This window comes from Saxophila tyrrhenica (genome assembly GCF_035928015.1).
Source record: "Saxophila tyrrhenica strain CCFEE 5935 chromosome Unknown scaffold_5, whole genome shotgun sequence".
NCBI classification, from domain to species: Eukaryota; Fungi; Ascomycota; class Dothideomycetes; order Mycosphaerellales; family Extremaceae; genus Saxophila; species Saxophila tyrrhenica.
Genome location: NW_027041737.1, coordinates 458,792 through 478,406, shown reverse-complemented (window position 1 = coordinate 478,406; position 19,615 = coordinate 458,792). Strand labels below are relative to the sequence as shown.

Sequence of the window (19,615 nt, the reverse complement as noted above, 5' to 3'; positions counted from 1 at the left end):
GCCACGACCCTGGCCGTGCTGAAGACTCTCGTGATGCCGCGTCAACCGAGGGAGGAGGTGCAAAGACTGTGTCCGCGCCCTGTGGTGGCTTGCCATTGGGCAGACAAGGAGGGATAAAATCCCGACAAGCCTTCGCTAGGAGCTTGATCATGCAGAGCGCAATGCAGGGTCGCAGGACGGTGGTGCTCTGGGAGTAAAGACACGGAGACGAGGTGAAGTGTGCTTGAAAAACAAGCTTTCATTGGCCGTGTTGGCAGACTCTTGCACAGAATGCGACCTGCAGACATCGTAGATCTTACCGCGAATGGCAGGTCCATCTATGCAAGGTTCCAGGTGGACCCGAGACATCAGTTCATCCGGCATTAAGGCTTCAAGGTACCTGGTGACATCAATCGCCACACCGAGCGCGATGCGGCGACCATTGTGGACCACGGCATCGCGCCAGACTATCCACGGGTTCCTACGTCTTAATGGTTTGGCTTCCAACTGAAAGGACTCGCCGACTTCGTGGTGGCAGCATCTTAGCTATCGTGGTCATGGAGCAACGCATGGACGAGGAGCAGTACCCCGGCGAGCACAGCGTAACTCCAGACGGCAAGGCTGAAGAGGAAGGGCTGCTGGGCGGATGGAGGGATGGAAACACGAGACGTGATGAGGAAGAACTGTCTATTTCAAAGCGATCCTGCTTCAGCCTGGCTTTTTTTCCTGTGGTACTCATCCTGGTCGCCGCCGTCCTCGGGAGTGTGTTGACTTTCAGTTTGCGAGCCTTGACGGGAGAAGGTTCTCGAGCAACAAACACCATCACGACCAAAGATTATGCTCTGGAGCCTAGGTGGGACGACCAGAGCCCGCCACAGCGCAGAGAGTATAACTGGATAGTACGGGATCATATGCACTCCCCAAATGGCATTCTCAGGCCTATGATACTGGTGAATAGCCAATTTCCTGGACCTATGATCGAAGCGAACGAAGGAGACACGATCGTCGTTCATGTCCACAATGAGGCCGTCAATGCCACATCTATACATTGGCATGGTATATACCAAATGGGAACCCCATATATGGACGGCACTGTGGGAGTAACGCAGTGTCCCATCGCTCCTGGTGCATCTTTCACGTATGAGTTCACTATATCTGGCCAAAGCGGCACGTACTGGTGGCATGCTCATCAGAGCGTACAGTCATCTGATGGCCTTCACGGTCCGCTCATCATCCACGGTCGGGAGGAGAAGAAGCTGCAAAAGCTCGAATATGCTTCTGATCGGGTTGTGATGCTATCCGACCACTATCATGACCTGTCCTCGGCTTTACTTTGGCAGTACCTCAAGCCGGACATGGAGAACATTGAACCAGTCCCAGATGGCGGCCTGATCAATGGCAGATCCATCGTCAACTGTGAGGATTTTCCAGAACGGAAGTGCAATAATCGCTCTGCTCATGTTGGGATACCGAGCTTCGACCTTCAGCCTAACCAGCAGCACCGCTTGCGTCTGATCAACGTTGGCGCATTTGCCGAGTTCCAGCTCCAAGTCGACGAGCACGAGCTTGCGGTCACAGAAGTGGACGGCACGGATGTTGTCCCTGCTGCATATCATCGGCTTCACATCAGCCCAGCGCAAAGGTATAGCGTTGTGATCAACACGAACAACACCAAGGCTTCTGCGTTCTGGCTCCGCGCCCGCATGGTCACGAAGTGTTTCACGGATCCTCCAGATAACCTGCAGCCCGAGATTCGAGCAGTCGTTCGCTACGATCACGATGGAGCTGATGGTACTAAAATCCCAACGTCCATAGACTGGGACGAGGCGCTGGATCTGGAGTGTCGGGACATGAACGTCACTGAACTGATACCGGTCAAGGCTCTCGCTGCTCCACGACAAGCGGATGCATTCTTTTACCTTCGGTCAAACTTCGAGATCGGAGCGTACAGGCTGAGCCGCGGATTCTTCAACAGCAGCTCCTGGCGTCCTAATGTCCATTCTCCGTCCCTGCTACGAGCAATCGATGGCTTGTCGAGCAACAATGCCTCATTCACAGAAACTTCTACAGAGAACGGATCAGCATTCGTCAACGACGCTGCCTTTGACGTCTCCCGAGAGTTGACCATCCAAACCACTGGCGTCCGGACAATTGACATCCTCGTCTCAAATTTCGACGATGGCAACCATCCACTACATCTTCACGGATACGAATACTTCGTCCTTGCCCAAGGCCACGGCTATCCGCCACTCACCCACGTTGGCGCCGAAATCACATCTCAGAATCTTGCACCACTATACAACAGCTTGGACCTCTCCAATCCACTCCGTCGAGATACAGCGTCTGTCGAAGCCTTCGGATGGATCTTACTTCGTGTCGTGGCAGACAATCCTGGTGCTTGGGCTTTCCACTGTCACCTTAGCTGGCATTCTGAGGCTGGCCTCATGATGCAGCTCCTCACTCGGGCCGATGAGTTGGCCGAGATGGAGGTCCCTGAAGCTCATCGACAATTGTGCAGAGCTGCTGGCATCGAGAAGGGCACGGGGCCAGGAGATGCTGAGTATGAGGATCTCGCGAAGTAGACACTCACGCTGCACGCTGCGTAGTGTTCACACCCGCCCCGACGCCCCTCGCCTCCACTACGGGGATATGCCAACAGGCGCGCTGGCCTCTGGTCTTTGTTCGGATTCGACATCAATGCTTGCCAATCTTGGGACCGCGCACAATGTGCCATTGTATCGACTCCCATCTCAACAATGCCACAAAGCGCTCCAGACAAAGCCCTCGCTCACCCAAAATTCACATATGAATACACCCCCAATGTCGCCCCCGGCAACCCCCTCCCCCCTAAAGCAAACCCCGGCAACCAACCAACCCACACAACACCACCAGCATGTCGCAACCACCACAGCGCCCTCGGCACCGCCCCACCACCATCCCCAACACCTCCTCCTTCTTCCCTCGCCGCGAGATCGCCCGAAACTTCCCAGCAAAGGACATGGACAAAACCCCCAAGTCGCTCAAAACCTCGCTCCGCTTCCAACTCGCCTTCGTCTCCATCGGCCGCAAACTCCAAGCCTCCCCCATCCCCTCCCTCTGGCCCACTCGCCTGCGCATCCCAGAGCACCCTCCCGTCGTGCGCAAGGGCACAGCAGCCGCGCTAGACCACCCGGGCCTCTTGTTACCGAGCAGACGAGCAGTGAGAGATACCCGCGCCATCCCCGTCGATACCTTAGCCATCGAGGCTCTAGACGACTTCACGCCCAACCTCTGCCTCGACATCCGCGTCCCCGTGCATAAGCTAGCAGCCGCGTTGATCTCGCACGTCGAATCCCAGGCCCTGCTACCAGGCTGGTCCGGCCAAATCGTCGCCGTCGCGTGCATGGTCTTCGCCTACCACGCCCTTCTCCACGTCCACAACTCGCCCGCCGACGGCAAGACCTTCGCGTTCCTCGCCGCCTTCGGCATCGAGCGCGACGCCGCGCGGTCGGGGTATAACGCCCTCTGGCTCTTTCGCGAGGAGCTAAGAGACGTTGTTCAGTTTGGCGGGGGGAGGGTGGAGGGATTGCGGTTGCCGAGGAATAGGATGGGGGGGACGAGTGTTTTGGTTAGGAGGGAGAAGATGGGGTTACCGTATGATTTGAGCCATTATCAAGCGCAGGGGAGGGAGAGGAGGAAGGAAGTTGGAAGGAGTCCGTTGAGGCAGGCTGAAGGGTGTGGAGATGAGGAGGAAGGTGAGGACGAGGATGCAGTTGAGATGGAGGAGCTAAGGGAGCTGGTGGGGCTGTTTTGGGCGATGAAGGCGAGGGTGGAGCCGAGCGAGGTGCCGTTGCCCGAGTCTCCTGATGGAAAATAGAATCGAGTCACCTTGTTCAACGCGTGATGGAATCGTTCCTGTATTTTGTGTTGAGAATACCTACCACACCGTACGCCTTCGCTATTGTAGTCTCACAATCCACTTCGAGTGGCCACAGTAGCCGGCCATGAGGCAAGCATTCCCTCCATCCCATGCTCTCCAAACCAATGAGATCCAATGTTGATTAAACGTAGCTACGCCAATGTCGGGGTATAAGTCGGGTATCGGAGAAGTAATGTGTCGTTCCGCTGCGAAGTACTCAGTTGCCGCCGCCGCCTCCAAGCTTGCCGGTAGCGCCCAGGTAGGCGAGGATGATGATGATGATGACGACGATGATGGCGACTGCAGTACCAAATCAGCACAACATCCCACACAATCACAACGAGGAGAAAGACGAATCAACTCACCGCAAATCCCCAAGCAAATCCACTTCTTCTTCCTCGCCGCCCTAGCACTATTGACCGCCTTCCCGACCTCCGTATTTCCAGCAACAAGATTCGTATGCGTATCCTCGACCTTGCTCTCGATATTCTGCACCATCGGCTCCTGCATCACGACAATCGCGTCCAAGTCCTGGAACAGCTGCTGCAGCTCCATCATCGTCCGCTCAATCTGCTGGATCGCATCGTGGCGCTGCTGCACGTTGCGCAGCGTACTCTGCGCCTGACCTCTCCGATCAGAGTTCATCAGCGCCTGCTGGAAGATCTGCGTGTCCCCGCCGTCCATCGTCGCCTCCCGGATCTCCGCTTCGCTGGCTTCCGGGTTGACGATCAAGTACTGCCTCCGCTGCTGCTCCTGTACTTCCTTGCGGAAGTCGCTCTCCTGCCGCTGGTACGAGTTGATGGCCTTGCGTATCCGGCGGTCCAGCGCGTCGACCTGAGCTTTGTTGCGGGGTTCTTGTGCGGCGGGCTGGGACTTGATGCGCTTGACGCGGTCGGCGAGGCCACGGTAGCCGCTCATGATGTCGGCGCTCATGCCGTCGATCTCCTTGTTGGAGGTGCCATTGCCGGAGGTGAAGCCGCGTTGCAGGCGCTGCAGGTCGGGCAGGCGGTTCTCGAGGTCGTCGATGGCGCGGCCGACTTGACGGCATTCGTTGAGGATGGCATTGGGGTCGGCGGGCTGCATAGGGGCAGCGTTTTGGGAGTAGGGGGGTGCGTTGAGGGGTTGCATTTCGACGTCGTGGTCGGCGCCTGGGGGGTGTTAGTGGGGATGTCAGGCTCGGGTAGTATGTGCAGACTGTACCATATGAGTTGTAGCCCTGCTGGTTATATCCTTGCTGGCCGTAGCTCTGCTGGTTGTCATATGGATTTGACTGGCCGTAGCCGCTCTGGTAGTTGTACTGCTCGGGCGCCATTGTCAGCTTGTTGTTGCTGGCCATTGAACCTCCTACGATCGAGCTCTCTTTTCACGACCGCACCGTATGCTGCCGCCTTCGCGCTCGTATGATATTGGTGGCGAACTTACTGCCATTTCTAGGAGCCTTGCTGGCCGTCGTCCTGAGGCAGAGCGGGATGCTGTTTACTCTCCTGAATGCCTGGCGCCTTCGCTAACGTCTCAATGTGTGCGGCAAGCAATGCTCTTCTGATGGTATGGTGGATGTGTCGAGGAGGTATACTCGAGGCAATTGGTATCGTTCAGCAGATGTGCGAGACAGTGGAAGTGATCCTGTCAGACGCTGACATTATAGCCTTTGACGCTGCGACGCGAGACCCTTTCGAGCTCGACCGCTCGACCCTGACAGTCCAATTTTAGCACGGACGCTGAGCTGAGCCTGCCACGAGCCTGCCTTTACGCGAATGCACCAATGGCAACACGTCAAGCCGAGAGGCGCTGTTGGATCTCTTGGTCATACAGAGGCGATCTAATGGCATTGCTGCGTGCATGTATACGTACGATTGCGAAGCGGACGCATAACGGGCTCCATCTTGCGCCTTCTACGGCCGCATACCGTTGAAATGCAGATGCCTGCCTGCGCCGCAGCTGCATAATACCGTTCTCAAGCACCAACATACTACCGGTGCGTGAAGACCATAATCGATGCTGAAAGGTCAAGCGCGGGACAGTAGAAGCGGTCCAGCTGGCATATCTGGCAGTCTTCTCTGGGACCCAAATGCCACACCACGCCCGTGGGCAGGCCCTTCTTGTCTATGAGAACATCCTTCACACCTCTCGCTCTGACCTGGTGGGCCATTTTCACTGTCCCTCGCTTGAAGGTATACCCAGTTCTCAGACGCAGATGCATTGACAGGCAACGAAAGGTCTTCAAGTACTGGGCGACGAGGGACCACCGATGGCGTATGGTCTTTAGACTTAGGAAGTTAGGCGAGAGTGAGCGAAGACCAGCTCAATGACCGATTCACATTTGTGCCATATACTGGGTGAAACGTGCCAAAGAGGTTGTATTGACAGGCTCCAATGGGTCCGCCCTTCGCCGCACGATGTAGACTCCGAAGTTATATGAACTCAGACTGGGAGGCAAGGCCATCGCGAGGCAATGTTACGTCGCATCTCCATCTCTCAGAGCGCCTTGTTCAAGAGACCGGCCTCTTTGAAAGGACTCATGGGTAAGGTACTAACAAGTTAAGGGCAGCAGAAGATGTGAAGGTGGCAGCGCCTTGTGATGGAAGTCGTGTCCATACTGTCGACTGCGAGGCTTCAAGACCAGTGTTGTCCCCGTAACAGAGTCGAGGGATGATGTCTCGGACTGGGCGTGGAGGAGGTAGTAGGAAGGACGAGTCTCTCCGGTAGCGCCGAGAGGTTTCGCATTCATGATACTGCCACGAGATAGCATATGGGTGGAAGTGTGAGAGCAGATGCTCGAGTTCTGGATGTTCTGGACAGAGCCTCGAGCACGTGACTCTCGTCGAAACAGCTAGAAGCGTCCAAGCTCCTTCAGCCTCTGAGATTTTATAGCAAGCCCAAACACCATCAACACACAACCACAACCACAACCATTCCACCCACTACAACAACTTGATACCCGGCCGCAGGTCACCTTCGATACCACACACACACACCATCTGAATTGACAACGTAAGTATTGTAATCCTCTGATTCGACTCCCAGCCACCGTTGCCAGAGCAATTGCTTCAAGGCTGCGACCACATTCGAGAACATCACTGACCTCCCTACAGCCTCTACAGCACACCCACATACACCACACGACACCGCCATCATGAGCGAGACGTTCGAGTTCCAGGCCGAGATCTCTCAGCTGCTCTCCCTCATCATCAACACGGTCTACTCAAACAAGGAGATCTTCCTGCGAGAACTCATCTCCAACTGCTCCGACGCCCTCGACAAGATCCGCTATGAGGCCCTCTCAAACCCAAGCGCGCTCGATTCGGGCAAGGACCTGCGCATCGACATCATCCCGAGCAAAGACAACAAGACCATCGTCATCCGCGACACCGGCATTGGCATGACCAAGGCTGACCTCGTCAACAATCTCGGAACCATCGCCCGCTCGGGTACCAAGCAGTTCATGGAGGCGCTCACCGCTGGTGCAGACGTGTCCATGATCGGGCAGTTCGGTGTTGGTTTCTACTCCGCATACCTCGTCGCCGACAAGGTGACCGTCATCTCCAAGCACAACGATGACGAGCAATACATCTGGGAGTCGAGCGCCGGTGGCACCTTCAGCGTCAAGCAGGACACTGAGGGCGAGCAGCTCGGACGTGGCACCAAGATGATCCTGCAGCTCAAGGACGAGCAGACTGACTACCTCAACGAGAGCAAGATCAAGGAGGTCGTCAAGAAGCACTCCGAGTTCATTTCCTACCCCATCTACCTTCACGTGCTCAAGGAGACCGAGACGGAGGTACCTGATGAGGAGGCTGAGGAGAGCAAGGAAGAGGGTGATGACAACAAGCCCAAGGTGGAGGAAGTCGAAGACGAGGACGAGGAGAAGAAAGAGAAGAAGACCAAGAAGGTCAAGGAGAGCAAGATCGAGGAGGAGGAGCTCAACAAGACCAAGCCCATCTGGACCCGCAACCCTCAGGACATCTCCCAAGAGGAGTACGGCTCTTTCTACAAGTCGCTTTCCAACGACTGGGAAGACCACCTCGCCGTGAAGCACTTCTCCGTCGAGGGTCAGCTCGAGTTCCGCGCTATCCTTTTCGTGCCCAAGCGCGCACCCTTCGACCTCTTCGAGACCAAGAAGACGAAGAACAACATCAAGTTGTATGTGCGCCGTGTGTTCATCACTGACGATGCGACCGACCTCATCCCCGAATGGCTGTCGTTCGTGAAGGGTGTCGTCGACTCTGAGGACCTGCCGCTCAACCTGTCCCGTGAGACCCTACAGCAAAACAAGATCATGAAGGTCATCAAGAAGAACATTGTCAAGAAGACACTCGAGCTGTTCAACGAGATTGCCGAAGACAAGGAGAACTTCGACAAGTTCTACACCGCCTTCAACAAGAACATCAAGCTTGGCATCCACGAGGACAGCCAGAACCGCCAGGCGCTGGCCAAGCTGCTGCGGTTCAACAGCACCAAGACTGGTAGTGAGGAGAACACTTCGCTTCAGGACTACGCCACCCGCATGCAGGAGCACCAGAAGCAGATGTACTACATCACCGGCGAGAGCATCAAGGCCGTTGAGAAGTCGCCCTTCCTCGACGCCCTCAAGGCCAAGAACTTTGAAGTTCTGTTCCTTGTCGACCCCATTGATGAGTACGCCTTCACGCAGCTCAAGGAGTTCGACGGCAAGAAGCTCGTCGACATCACCAAGGACTTCGAGCTCGAGGAGACCGACGAGGAGAAGAAGAAGCGTGAGGAGGAAGAGAAGGAGTACGAGTCGCTGGCCAAGTCGCTGAAGAACGTGCTCGGCGAGAAGGTCGAGAAGGTGGTGGTGTCGCACAAGCTCGTCGGCTCGCCTTGCGCCATCCGTACCGGCCAGTTCGGCTGGTCCGCCAACATGGAGCGCATCATGAAGGCGCAGGCCCTGCGCGACACCTCCATGTCCAGCTACATGAGCAGCAAGAAGACGTTTGAGATCTCGCCCAAGAGCCCGATCATCAAGGAGCTGAAGAAGAAGGTCGAGAGCGACGGCGAGAGCGACCGCACCGTCAAGAGCATCACCACGCTGCTCTACGAGACCTCGCTGCTGGTGTCCGGCTTCACTATCGAAGAGCCGGCCGACTACGCGGAGCGCATCCACAAGCTCGTCTCGCTTGGTCTGAACGTGGACGAGGAGGTCGAGACGTCGGAGGAGGCGGCCAAGGAGGACGGGCCTGCAGCTGAGGCGACGGGCGAGAGCGCCATGGAGGAGGTCGACTAGATGGTGTCTGTCTACTCTTGAGCGTTTGATCTTGTGCATGGTTGCTGGCTGAGGCGGAGCGAGGCGTTGACTTCGATGCTGTGCTACATACACCGTCGAAGAAGCTGTTTCGACTGTCGATTTGAGGGACGATGGTTCACGGTTACAATGGCTGAAAAGTTGCATGAATCGAGGAGTGTAACTATAGGTATCTCATGTGACTTGAATCAAGAAAGTTCTCCAAAATCTCCTCTCCCTTCGCTTCAATGTCATGGTTGATAGTGGTCTATCTCACGAGCAAAACGGTAGAGAATCCCTCTTTCTCAGCAACCCTTCAAAGCAGCACGAGATCGCTCTCCAGGCCTCTCGTCCCAGAGCTCGCAGCAGCAAACTGAAGCTTTTCCAACTAACCGCTACCGCTCCTCCCTTCTCCGCGCACCGCACGCGCAGCGCACCTGCCTCCAGAATCTGAACATTAGCTAGCGTCTCCCCTCCTCCGCCCAATCACAGCTTTGGAAATTCAGGCGGCCCTTCTCCAGTGTAGGGACTGAAACCACGAGGGTACTACGCTGATCCTGCAAACCTACGAGATGTTGGAGAAGGGAAGGGGGAATTGCAGCTGATCTCCAGCCAGAGCAAGACTTTCACCAGTCTGTACCCATTCAAGCAGGACCGGCCAACTCGTTCGAGGATAGGAGGGTAGGTACTACTGCACAGTAACAGCATCCACGAACGGCCGTCCCCTCTTCTGGAACACCGTCACCACATTCCCTCCCCTCAGCAGCTCAACCTGCACCGTCTTGTTGGTCGCTCCATCAAACGAAACGGTATGATTCCGCAACCAGTTCACACCCACCTCCACAGTCCCACGCCCTCCACCAGTAACCGTCAACCCCGATCTACCCGCCTGGCTGTCCGACCTCCGCACATCAGCAATCTCGACCCATCCCCCCTCGCCCAGCGTCACGCCACCATGCTCAATGGTGCCGTTCATACCAGTCGCCCGTCCTTCGAAGCCACCGATGAATGTCCCGACAAGACCGTCTTCCAACTCATACCGCGGTCCGCGGTTCGGTGCGATCCAGATCTGTATCTCGCTGACAGCAGTGGTGTAGTGCAGTTTATCGCTCAACGTGACCTGCAGGAAGTCCGTCTCGATCTCGAAGCCAGATTCAGGCGTGCTCTTGTTGGCAGCAGTAACGGTAGCCGGGTCCGCGAAGAGTACAGTGTTCAGCGCGTTGGGCACGCAGTCCCGCCACGGCTTCTCGAAGACCACGACTCGATTTCTGCTGTCTGTGACTTTGATGCCGTCCGGACAATCGACGACGCCGCCTCGTTCGCGGTCTGCGAAGATGGCGAGGCTGAGACTGCGCATCTTCCGGGGCCGGGGGAGGGTGATGTTGATACTGCTGTATGGCACCGTGCTTTGGTTGTGCGTCCAGCGATTATCCGGCGTCGTATCATACCACAGCAGACCGTCGTTCATCTTCCAGGCTGGATAGGGGGCGTTGTCGCCATCGACGTTGAGATTCCAGTCGGCTGTGACTGCTGGAAGGCCGTGGGGTGCTACGGGTGATTAGTCGAGCTACTTGCGAAGGGGGAGAAGGGCGCATACAGTTGGGGTTAGCTAGGATGTTCTGCCACTGCGGTTGTTGAGCTAATCGCTGGGCGGCTTCGGCTGTATTGAATGGTAGTGTAACATTGACCGCCTGGAAGTCCATCTGGTGGTGGAACTTCGTGCCGTTGGAATAGATACTGAAGCCTGCAGAGCAGTCGCCGTAGTGTGTTCCATCCTGATCCCACACCATGCTTAGCAGAGTACCATGATATGGAAGGTTCTCCACCGCGAAATGCGTCCAGTCGCTCGGTACAAGCGGCTTGAGCACGAGCGTGTCGCCGAACGTCGGAATAACTCCTAGCAAATTGGTAAAGATGTTGTCGAAGTACGTAGAGTGCAGGTAGTGTTCTGAGTGATTCGAAGTGTCTCCAGACCTAGCGCAGGTAAAGGGTTAGCAGGTGTCTCGAAAGTCGTGCAAGAAAGCAAAAGGTCTCAAGACACCACATGCAGTATGATCGTGTCTCGGAGAACACTTTGACCCATGAGTACTCACCACATGTTGATAGTTGGGAAGTGTGACTCGGCTGTGTACGGTACACCATCCTTGTAGTTGGTGAGAACATATTTTTCCAGCTCTTGATTGAAGAACTCAGACGTGGCAACGTCACTCAAGCCTTCCCTGGCAAGACGTGCGAGCGTCTGCAAGTACACTGAGGTCGAGAAGGGCCAGCTTTGCCCGTTCCAGACGCAACAATTGGTGGAGTTCTTGAAAGCGGTGTAGTATGGATTTGTCTGCTCGAGAGTCGTCGGTCCGAACTCGGTCAAGAAATGCTCTGGCGTCAAGCCTGCCTCCAGTCCACGAATGTAGGTGTCGTTGGTACCGACATCGAACCGATACGGATACATGCCAATCAGCTCGCGGCCTTCGCATCGCAGATTCGTCCCTTGAACAACGTCAATCCAGTAGTTGAGCTCTTGGCTGTAGAGATGCTCTTCCATTCGTTCGTAAAGGTCGTTGCCATAGGCTCGCCAGGTATCAGAAAGTGCGGTGCTATAATAAGGGTCAGCATAGATGGCTTTGCCGATGCCACGCAAGAGACTCACTCGCCAGCCATCGATGCCACGTCAGCTATAGCCCAAGCTCCGGCAACCATGTAGGCGTTGAAATCAGGCCGGTAAGTTTCCGGACCAAGCCAAATGAGGTCGTAGTCATTGCCTACAAAATTTATATGAAAGCCGTCAGCCTGATATCCTTGCTGTATTGGGAGGGAGGATACGCTGCCGGCTGCTATCTCCTAGACCTGTCCGAAGGCTTTACTAGGCGAAACGCCCGTTGAGGGTCATTTGGGCCGGCAAGCTCTCGGAGACTTTCAGGTCTAAGACACAGTAGCGACATGTTCCACCTATGTTTACTTACCGCCGCCCATGCTCGAACTCAGGCCAAAGTCATTCCACTCCTGCATGGGACCGCCTCCTGGACCGCCAGTCAGGTAGCCAGGCAGACTGTACTCTTGAGCGTCCTGTAGCGGGTTACGATGGTAGAGCCCAGTCCTGTTGTCGCGTGTGGTATTCCAGAGGTGGTAGATGGACACCATCCCATCTAACTGCGATACCAGAAACGGGATGTCGCCTGTGGCTTGCGCATGCTCCAGGATACCGCGGTGGACATAATGAGTGTACGTGATGTAGGACAGTTTCTCGATTCCGCCGCGAGTATAGGCTTCGATCAGGTTCTTCGCATAGTCCTGGTCTCGTAGCCAGCGGAGCTAGAAAGATGTGAAAAGTCATAAGCTGCTTGCAACTCGGCAACTCGAATGGGTGTCTCCGGAGGCACTCCTCACCTCAACTATGTGGTGGGCTGCAGAGTCTGGAATAGTCTATACTTGGTGTGCGAGATCAGCAATTGCCCATGTGCAGTACCAACGTGATCATGGTGCTCTGAAGGGCTTCTGACCTGGAACTTGCTCGCCCAGCTGACCGGATGAATGAACTCCGTCTCGATACTGCGCAAGGTCAGTCGACCCGCCTGATCATTGCCATACTCTGCAAGGACTCACAATCCATGTCCTTCGTGCGCCCACTTGAGGTGTCGCTTGATGACGCTTGCCCGGTAGTAATAGACATCCTGCATCGACTTGTCCGGCACATCGATGAACGGGATGTTGTCGAGATACCACTGGTGATCGTCAAGCCCATCGAGGTAAGACTCATGATTCAGGATACTGGTCGTCTGCAGATGTGCATCCGGTGGTGGATACGGTCGAGGATTGGACGCAAAACTCCAGGATAGCAAGGAAAGAAGAACTGTAGACTGACGAAACGAGACCATCATGACTTACTGCGGTGTACGGGGAGTGCCTCAGAGGCTCGTCCTACCCTGACAACATGATATAGTCTCTCGTTCCCATAGTGTTGCGATGATGACACGGAGAATCTCAGAATGCGAAGCGGGGACGATCGACATGAACATTGAAGTGGTCACAATTGCTTCCGGTGGGCGTCGGAAGTCTATTCGTTCGTATGTTGATCGTCGACTGTAGTAGCATGAAGGCTCCGGCGGAAAGGCCATGCTGGTGCATTGTTGCTATTGGGCCAGTGTACATGCTGGACATGAAACCACTGCCAGATTGGACGCGTGAGCATAGCTCAGCCATACAATACACTAAGGTATGCATGAGATTCGAAGGTCAACTGCAACGTTCACCAGGTTTTGAGCAGTAGGTTTGCAGGAGTATGTAATGTTGTATACTGGCTGTTCTATTCAGCTTCCAAACAGACAACACGAAAGGTGAGGGTGACTCGGACTTACCTCCATTCCGCAAGCAACCGAACCACATCCGAAAACCCGACACGTGAACAAAACTGGCAGGGATGGTTGCGTGATTGCGCTCTGGGAGACGCAAGCTCGATTGCAAGCAGATATTGAAACTATTACTACTGTACATGGCGCGCAAGTCTGCAGCTGCCGTGGGTATCATTGTGCTTCCATCCCGTCCATATGACCATATGACCAGGATCCCCTAAACTCCCAATAGCAGCCCACAAAACCCAAATGCAGAACCAAGCCAAATCCAAGATAATGTACAGGTCATCAAATGCCCATGTGGGGGGCTATTATTGCGAAAGCGGTCGTCCGGCGTGTGCTGGCCGGCAGCTAGGATGTGACCAAGGTGTTGAAGTGAAGTCGGTGAGGTGGTTGCGTCGCAATCGCGCCCGAGTCGGTGTGGAGAATGTCTTGCTGGCATGGTGGAGCAAGTCATGTGCACAGTGAATGCACTCATGACTCCGTCGCTGGAGGATGGTTTGCAAGATGCAGGCGCCTCGCGTGGGATTGGTGTGGGGCCAAGCAGCGTCTCCCAAACTCAGACTCGTCGATGCGGTTCGAGGCCGCCCAAGTCGTGCCGCAGGTGTGTAGGCGGAAGGAGATGTCGGCAATTCCTCGAATGTACGAGCTGTTGTGGTGTTCTTGTCCAGTCTTCGTTGCTCACAAGGAAATGTATTGAGCCGTCATTGGCTTCGATCAAGGCCATCGTTCGTCCAGAAGTTGCAATAGAAGGTGAAAGGCATTCGGTTGGTTGTCAGTGGCGACGGAGGTTCGCTCACTTTGGTGTTGGGGGTAATGGCCGAGTGGGTGGCGGGCCCGGGCAAGGTGGGAAGGCGACGGCAGGCATTGTGGTGGTGGTGGTTGCTTGACACGTGAAGAGTGTTGGTTGGTTAACGTAGTCTGATTGGTGTGGAAGTGTGTCGAAGACGTGTGGTGCGGTCGATCAGTGATGTGTCGGTGGTGTGATATAGTGAAAAGCAGACAGTCGGGAGGCAGACAAGATTATATACACCACGAGGCCAGCACACCCCATCAGACGATCGCAACCAGGATCCTTGGATGATGCAAGACCAGGCAACACGCTAACCCTAGACCGCCGCGCATCATGTCAGGCGGTGTGTGCCTGACAAGGAGTGAGTTGTCCGGTCGAAGAGCTAAAATTGTTTGACAAGGCTGAGAGGCTTTGAGCACGGGGCCAGGGCAAGACACGCATGACTACATTTTCTGATCATCCTGAGCCGTGTCGTCCGGGGTGTAAGCGCAGCTACAGGCTAGGTTTCAAGCAATCAATTCTCTCGTTCCGCTTGTTGCCTACTTCTCGCACGCCATACCAGCTTCCCTCGGGATGCTCTCGAGCGGCAACATCGGTGTGAGCGACGAGGCGTTGTCTGACAAGCCGTCGGCGGAGTCGCGGCAGCCAGCCATAACCGGCTGATTAGTGTTCAGTCGAACGGTGAGCCGTACGATTCGTACTTCGTATACAATTGAGTTTCCCGCCAAGAGCCGCGGGCGAACGAGTCCAAGAGCTTCCGCAGGTCTTCTGCTGCAGGCGGACAGGGGTGCATGAGCAACCACTCGCAGCAGGCACCCGCTTGTTTCAAGACACACCGACCACGAGCATTTTCCGCTCGCTCGCCGAGGTGGCAAATTGGGAAGTGTGCACAGAGCGTTGCCGCACCGACTGTCGTGTCTTCATCTCGCATCGCGCGCACGGTGCCTGGGGTATGGCGCTTTAGAACGTCGCTAGAAGAACGAGCATGACTCCATTTTGGACAACCTGCTGACGCTGACATCGCCGAGACCTTCCATCCCGCGGACTGCCCATATCGGTTGCCGGTCTTCCTGCTTCCAACCAGGTCACAAGGCATGACATGCCGTGGAGCCGTGCAAGACACGCAATGGTGCATCGGACTGTATCGGCTGGCCGGCAGACATCGAACCATGACGGTAGATTTGGGCGCTCGAAGCGGCAGAGGCGCAAATGCAATGCCCAATCCCACTTCTGCGAGCAAACTCAATTCCGGTCTGGCCCACGCAACGGGTGCAGCACACGTGGCCGCACCGACCACTCCTGTCTGTGACTGCAGATGAAATTACCGTTGCTTCTCCTGCTCCTATACATCGCATAAAGTATGTGTGTACCGACTACCACAGATACACACGTGTTGCAGGACCTCCTTGAAACGACAGCTGTCCCTGCGAGTCGGTCTGCTTCACCTCGCCCCTCGGTTTGATCGCTCGCAAATCTGTCTCAGACAGATCAGCAGGGGTCAGTGAAAGGAGGCGCATTGATGTGCGTCTAGCATCGAAGCTCATGAAGATCCCGCCGATGCGCCGATTCTTGCCACAACGCGAGCGGGATGCCGAGTTTCGAAACGTTCAGTCATCACGAAGGTGTTTCGTATGGCGATGGTATGGGTGATCGATGTTCTGCCAACAAGCACGCAATCAAGGGGGAGTGTACGTATCACCTCGTGAACGCTGACGAGTCCGCGCGAGCATTGGTGAAAGTCAATGGTTTGACCGTTCGAGTCAATCGATTTGCAGAGTCTATTTCCAGCTGCCAGGCGTTTCCGGTTGTTCCAAATAGGAATGTGCTTTTCCTTGACTTCCCGCCAGTGTGGACGAACTGATGAAGAGGCCGTGGGATGTCATGCATGACATATATTGGGTGCATGCTCAATATATTGCTCGCTCGCGTGTTGGCTCACACAATTATAATTAGCATGCTAGGACGCGCACAAGAAATGGTCAGACGCTGAGGCGAAGAGAGAGTGCTTCTGAAGCTCACGCATATGCGAGGCAAGAGGTGGAAGGCAATTGTGGTTGACACTGTACTATGGGCGGTACGGAAGCGGCCAGATCTGGCTGCTGTCGGAACGATGGCAGCCGCAGTGATTACACAGCTGCGTACTCAGCCGTCGCATCGCGTCGTATCTTGCTGTGAGGTTAGCCTCATGCACAACAGCTGCACATGCATGGCAAATTGCTGACGCCCTCCCACGTGGAATCTTTCCGCCGGCTGGGCGGTCCTGTTGCACGCTGACAGCCACGAGCACCCTGGCAGCTGGGGGCGAGATATCGCTAATGGCGCAATTCGCAGAGCGGCCTGGACTCCTTCATGGAATGGTGGATTATCTGCTCATGTTGGTGGCCTGATCGTGTCGGGAAACAGCCTCAGCCATCGTCGAGCTCGTCCAACCCTGCCTCCTGCGCGGCCTGCGTGCTAACCCACTGCTCCATCATTTGGCTGCCTCCCAGAGGCGCACTCGCTGCACCGGAGGCTGCTTTCTTGCCCTTTCTCTTCACCACAAGGCACAAGATCCGGCCGTAGATGCTAAAGCCGTCGTACGAAGTGTTCATTCCCAGCTTCTTCTTGTCGTCTGCATTTGTCTCTTCGTCGTCTCCAACTTCAGCGGATTCGGACTGCTTCGTAGATCGTTTGCGCTTTTTAGTCCTCTGCGCGCGCTGCGTTTGGAAGAAGTCCTCGTCGCTCGAGCTGACGAACAGAGCATCATCCTCTTCATCACCTGCTCCTCTTCTCCCTTTGCCTGCGCTACCAGCCTCCGGAATATCCTTCAACTCAGCAACATCATCATTCTCTTCTTGTAGAACCGCCGGCGCCTGCTCGTCGTCTTCAACGTGTATCGCGTTTTCGGCGCTGTTGTTGAGCCAGCCCGAGAGCTTGTTGCCTGTGCTCTTCAGCTTCGGCTTGTCGCTGAAGGTCTTCTGCTTGGTGAGTAGCGAATGCCTGGTCGAAAGCTCGGTCAAGAAGATGGTGACTTCAAAGTCCTCGCCGACAACCACATCTTTGATGCCCTTCTTCTTCTTGCCGCCTTTCTTTTTGGCGTTCTCGTTCTCTTCTCTTAGCTTGGGTAGTACTTTCGGTCGTACTGCCTCGATGATGCGCGGGAGGACATTGTCGCGGGTGGAGAGCAACCAGCCGGACTCTGATGGCCGGTCTAGGTAGATGCGCACTTCCAGGACAGAATACTTGGTTATGCGCAGATAGCGTCTGATTGGCGACATATTGTCGATGTAGGAAGGGATGTGAAGTAGTTGCATGCAAGATGGAGGAAATAGTGGGCACGAGTCATGTTTGCATCTCAAGCTTTACCCCACAACGCGTCGCGTGTCACTCAAAGCAGTCGCGACTGGTCTGATCATGAATCTCGACTAACTACACCTTCGACTTGCAACATACAACACCGACACCATCATCGAGTCAAAATGTTGGCGGCGTCAGCAGCACCGCGCATCGATCCGAAGAAGCGAGCAGTGCTCGACCACCGGAAACAACAATTCGCAAAGGCACAATGGGTTGAGCAAGACTACAAGCATCGCATGAATTTCTACACGGTCCCACCCACAGGAGACGTCACGCTCGAGCAGTTCGAAGAATGGGGCATCGCGCGTCTGAAAGTGCTTGCCGAACTTGAGGCATGCCAGTTCAGGAACAAGTCGCCAGCGGAGACCGAGGAGTACATGCGGCCAGTCATGGAGAAGCACTTGCGTCTGAGCAGCAACCGGAGTAGAAGCTCAGAGCTGGCGATGGAGAGGAAGAAAGACCACTACTCACACTGGACTCTTCGACTGGCTTTCAGCGGGACGGCTGACCTACGGCAGCGGTTTGCACGACTTGAGACGCAGCTGTTCAAGCTTCGGATGCAGCAGGATGATGGTGTGGAGAAGAAAGCGTTCATTGACTCGCTCCCGATGAGCTGGGAGACTGTGGGTGACGAAGAGAAGAGTCGGTGGCTGGATGAGCTGAAGGCGGCCACCAGTGTGTCGAAGACAGATGAAGAAAGCTGGTTCAAGGTCGACTGGGAGAAGGTGCCAGAGCTGGTTGAAAGGCGGCAGGTCTTGATGAAGAGAGGAACAGCCTACGTTCACGTTCGGGAGCAAGTGAACATGGTGGTAAGCGAATTCTCGCGTACTCTTGAATCTGGTCTGGAGCTAGCGGCACGCTTCCTACCACGGATGGATGAAGACAATCGCTTGTCGCCCATACTACACCATCTGTCGCAGTCGTTCGTTGCTCCCGACGCAGGCTACAGTGAAGCTTCAAGCATCAGCGACATGGCAAGTATCAACGCGGGCAGTATTGATGCACTGAGCGAGAACTTCCCACTGTGTATGCGCAACTTACACCGGGAGTTGAGGAAGAATAGCCATCTGAAGCATTTCGGCCGGCTACAGTACACACTGTTCTTGAAGGGCATTGGACTGAGTCTCCAAGAGTGCATCGTCTTTTGGAGAAAGAGCTTCAAGCTCATCGCTGACGGTAACAAGCTATGGGATCTCTGCTTTACGATCCATGCACTGACATTGTGTACAGACAAGTTCAAGTCCGAATACCTGTACAACATCCGACACAGCTACGGGGATGTGGGCGGTGACGCGAACCGCCGCGGAAAAGGCTATACGCCATACTCCTGCCAAAAGCTTCTCACCGAGGCGCTACCGTCAAGCGGCCAAAATCATGGATGCCCGTACCGAACATACACTCCCGACAATCTGAGCACCCTCCTCCAGAGTGTGGGTGTCAGCGACCAGAAGCTGCTCCGAGAAGTCCGTGACGATGTCGGCAAGCAGAGGTACCACATTGCGTGCAACAAGGTCTTTGAATCTGCGCATAAGCCGGAGCTGAAGAAGGTGGGATTTGCTCCTCGTTGTGTAATACTCCCTTTGTACTGACATTACGCAGGTACAGGATCAGAAACTGTGGCCGGCGAGCGAGCTGGACACTATTCTGCACCCGAACACGTACTTCAAGAGGAGTTTCCTACTGAAGAATTTGGGGAAGGTGCAGAGTGGCGACATTGGGGTGGATGGGCCGACGCAACAGAGTACAGAGTGATATCGATGCGGTTATATTTTGGATTGAGCATGGCGTCGGGGCGCGGGCCTTGGTGAGCATTCTTCGGCGTTGTGGTTCTTCATTGCACTAGGTGCCACTACAGACTATACTGCTGATACCGCTCTATACCAATTTCATGACCAGCGATTCCGTCTCACATCTCCTAGGACGGCAAGACAACATTCCGCCGAAATGAGGCATTGCCCGAGTTCCACAGAAGCCACCTTGAAAGCTGAGACAAAGGCTACCATACCTGCTGGGCCCTTTTCTCCTCC

General features: G+C 55.2%; 8 protein-coding genes across 8 annotated transcripts; 4 read left to right on the top strand and 4 right to left on the bottom strand.

Moving 5' to 3' along the window:
* Nucleotides 1–536: 536 nt before the first annotated feature.
* LTR77_003539 (uncharacterized protein) lies at nt 537–2,561 on the top strand (the record flags this gene model as incomplete). The annotated part of the gene is made up of 1 exon (XM_064800795.1): nt 537–2,561. The coding sequence occupies one exon, from the start codon at nt 537–539 to the stop codon at nt 2,559–2,561; it is 2,025 nt and encodes a 674-aa protein (XP_064660746.1).
* A 311-nt stretch (nt 2,562–2,872) lies between these two features.
* On the top strand, nt 2,873–3,835 carry LTR77_003538 (uncharacterized protein; the record flags this gene model as incomplete). Its single annotated transcript, XM_064800794.1, has 1 exon — nt 2,873–3,835. One exon carries the CDS (start codon nt 2,873–2,875, stop codon nt 3,833–3,835), a length of 963 nt encoding a protein of 320 aa, XP_064660745.1.
* A 259-nt stretch (nt 3,836–4,094) lies between these two features.
* Nucleotides 4,095–5,189, bottom strand: LTR77_003537 (uncharacterized protein; the record flags this gene model as incomplete). The annotated part of the gene is made up of 3 exons (XM_064800793.1): nt 4,095–4,177; nt 4,243–5,025; nt 5,078–5,189. 3 exons carry the CDS (start codon nt 5,187–5,189, stop codon nt 4,095–4,097), a joined length of 978 nt encoding a protein of 325 aa, XP_064660744.1.
* Nucleotides 5,190–6,329: 1,140 nt separating this feature from the next.
* HSP82 (Hsp90 chaperone hsp82) lies at nt 6,330–9,119 on the top strand (the record flags this gene model as incomplete). The annotated part of the gene is made up of 2 exons (XM_064800792.1): nt 6,330–6,399; nt 6,970–9,119. 2 exons carry the CDS (start codon nt 6,330–6,332, stop codon nt 9,117–9,119), a joined length of 2,220 nt encoding a protein of 739 aa, XP_064660743.1.
* Nucleotides 9,120–9,804: 685 nt separating this feature from the next.
* On the bottom strand, nt 9,805–11,810 carry LTR77_003535 (uncharacterized protein; the record flags this gene model as incomplete). The annotated part of the gene is made up of 4 exons (XM_064800791.1): nt 9,805–10,664; nt 10,714–11,090; nt 11,210–11,707; nt 11,761–11,810. The coding sequence occupies 4 exons, from the start codon at nt 11,808–11,810 to the stop codon at nt 9,805–9,807; spliced, it is 1,785 nt and encodes a 594-aa protein (XP_064660742.1).
* A 255-nt stretch (nt 11,811–12,065) lies between these two features.
* Nucleotides 12,066–12,985, bottom strand: LTR77_003534 (uncharacterized protein; the record flags this gene model as incomplete). Its single annotated transcript, XM_064800790.1, has 3 exons — nt 12,066–12,422; nt 12,611–12,659; nt 12,714–12,985. The coding sequence occupies 3 exons, from the start codon at nt 12,983–12,985 to the stop codon at nt 12,066–12,068; spliced, it is 678 nt and encodes a 225-aa protein (XP_064660741.1).
* A 3,672-nt stretch (nt 12,986–16,657) lies between these two features.
* On the bottom strand, nt 16,658–17,647 carry LTR77_003533 (uncharacterized protein; the record flags this gene model as incomplete). Its single annotated transcript, XM_064800789.1, has 2 exons — nt 16,658–17,495; nt 17,598–17,647. The coding sequence occupies 2 exons, from the start codon at nt 17,645–17,647 to the stop codon at nt 16,658–16,660; spliced, it is 888 nt and encodes a 295-aa protein (XP_064660740.1).
* A 63-nt stretch (nt 17,648–17,710) lies between these two features.
* PRI2 (DNA primase subunit pri2) lies at nt 17,711–19,340 on the top strand (the record flags this gene model as incomplete). Its single annotated transcript, XM_064800788.1, has 2 exons — nt 17,711–19,135; nt 19,188–19,340. 2 exons carry the CDS (start codon nt 17,711–17,713, stop codon nt 19,338–19,340), a joined length of 1,578 nt encoding a protein of 525 aa, XP_064660739.1.
* Nucleotides 19,341–19,615: the final 275 nt, after the last annotated feature.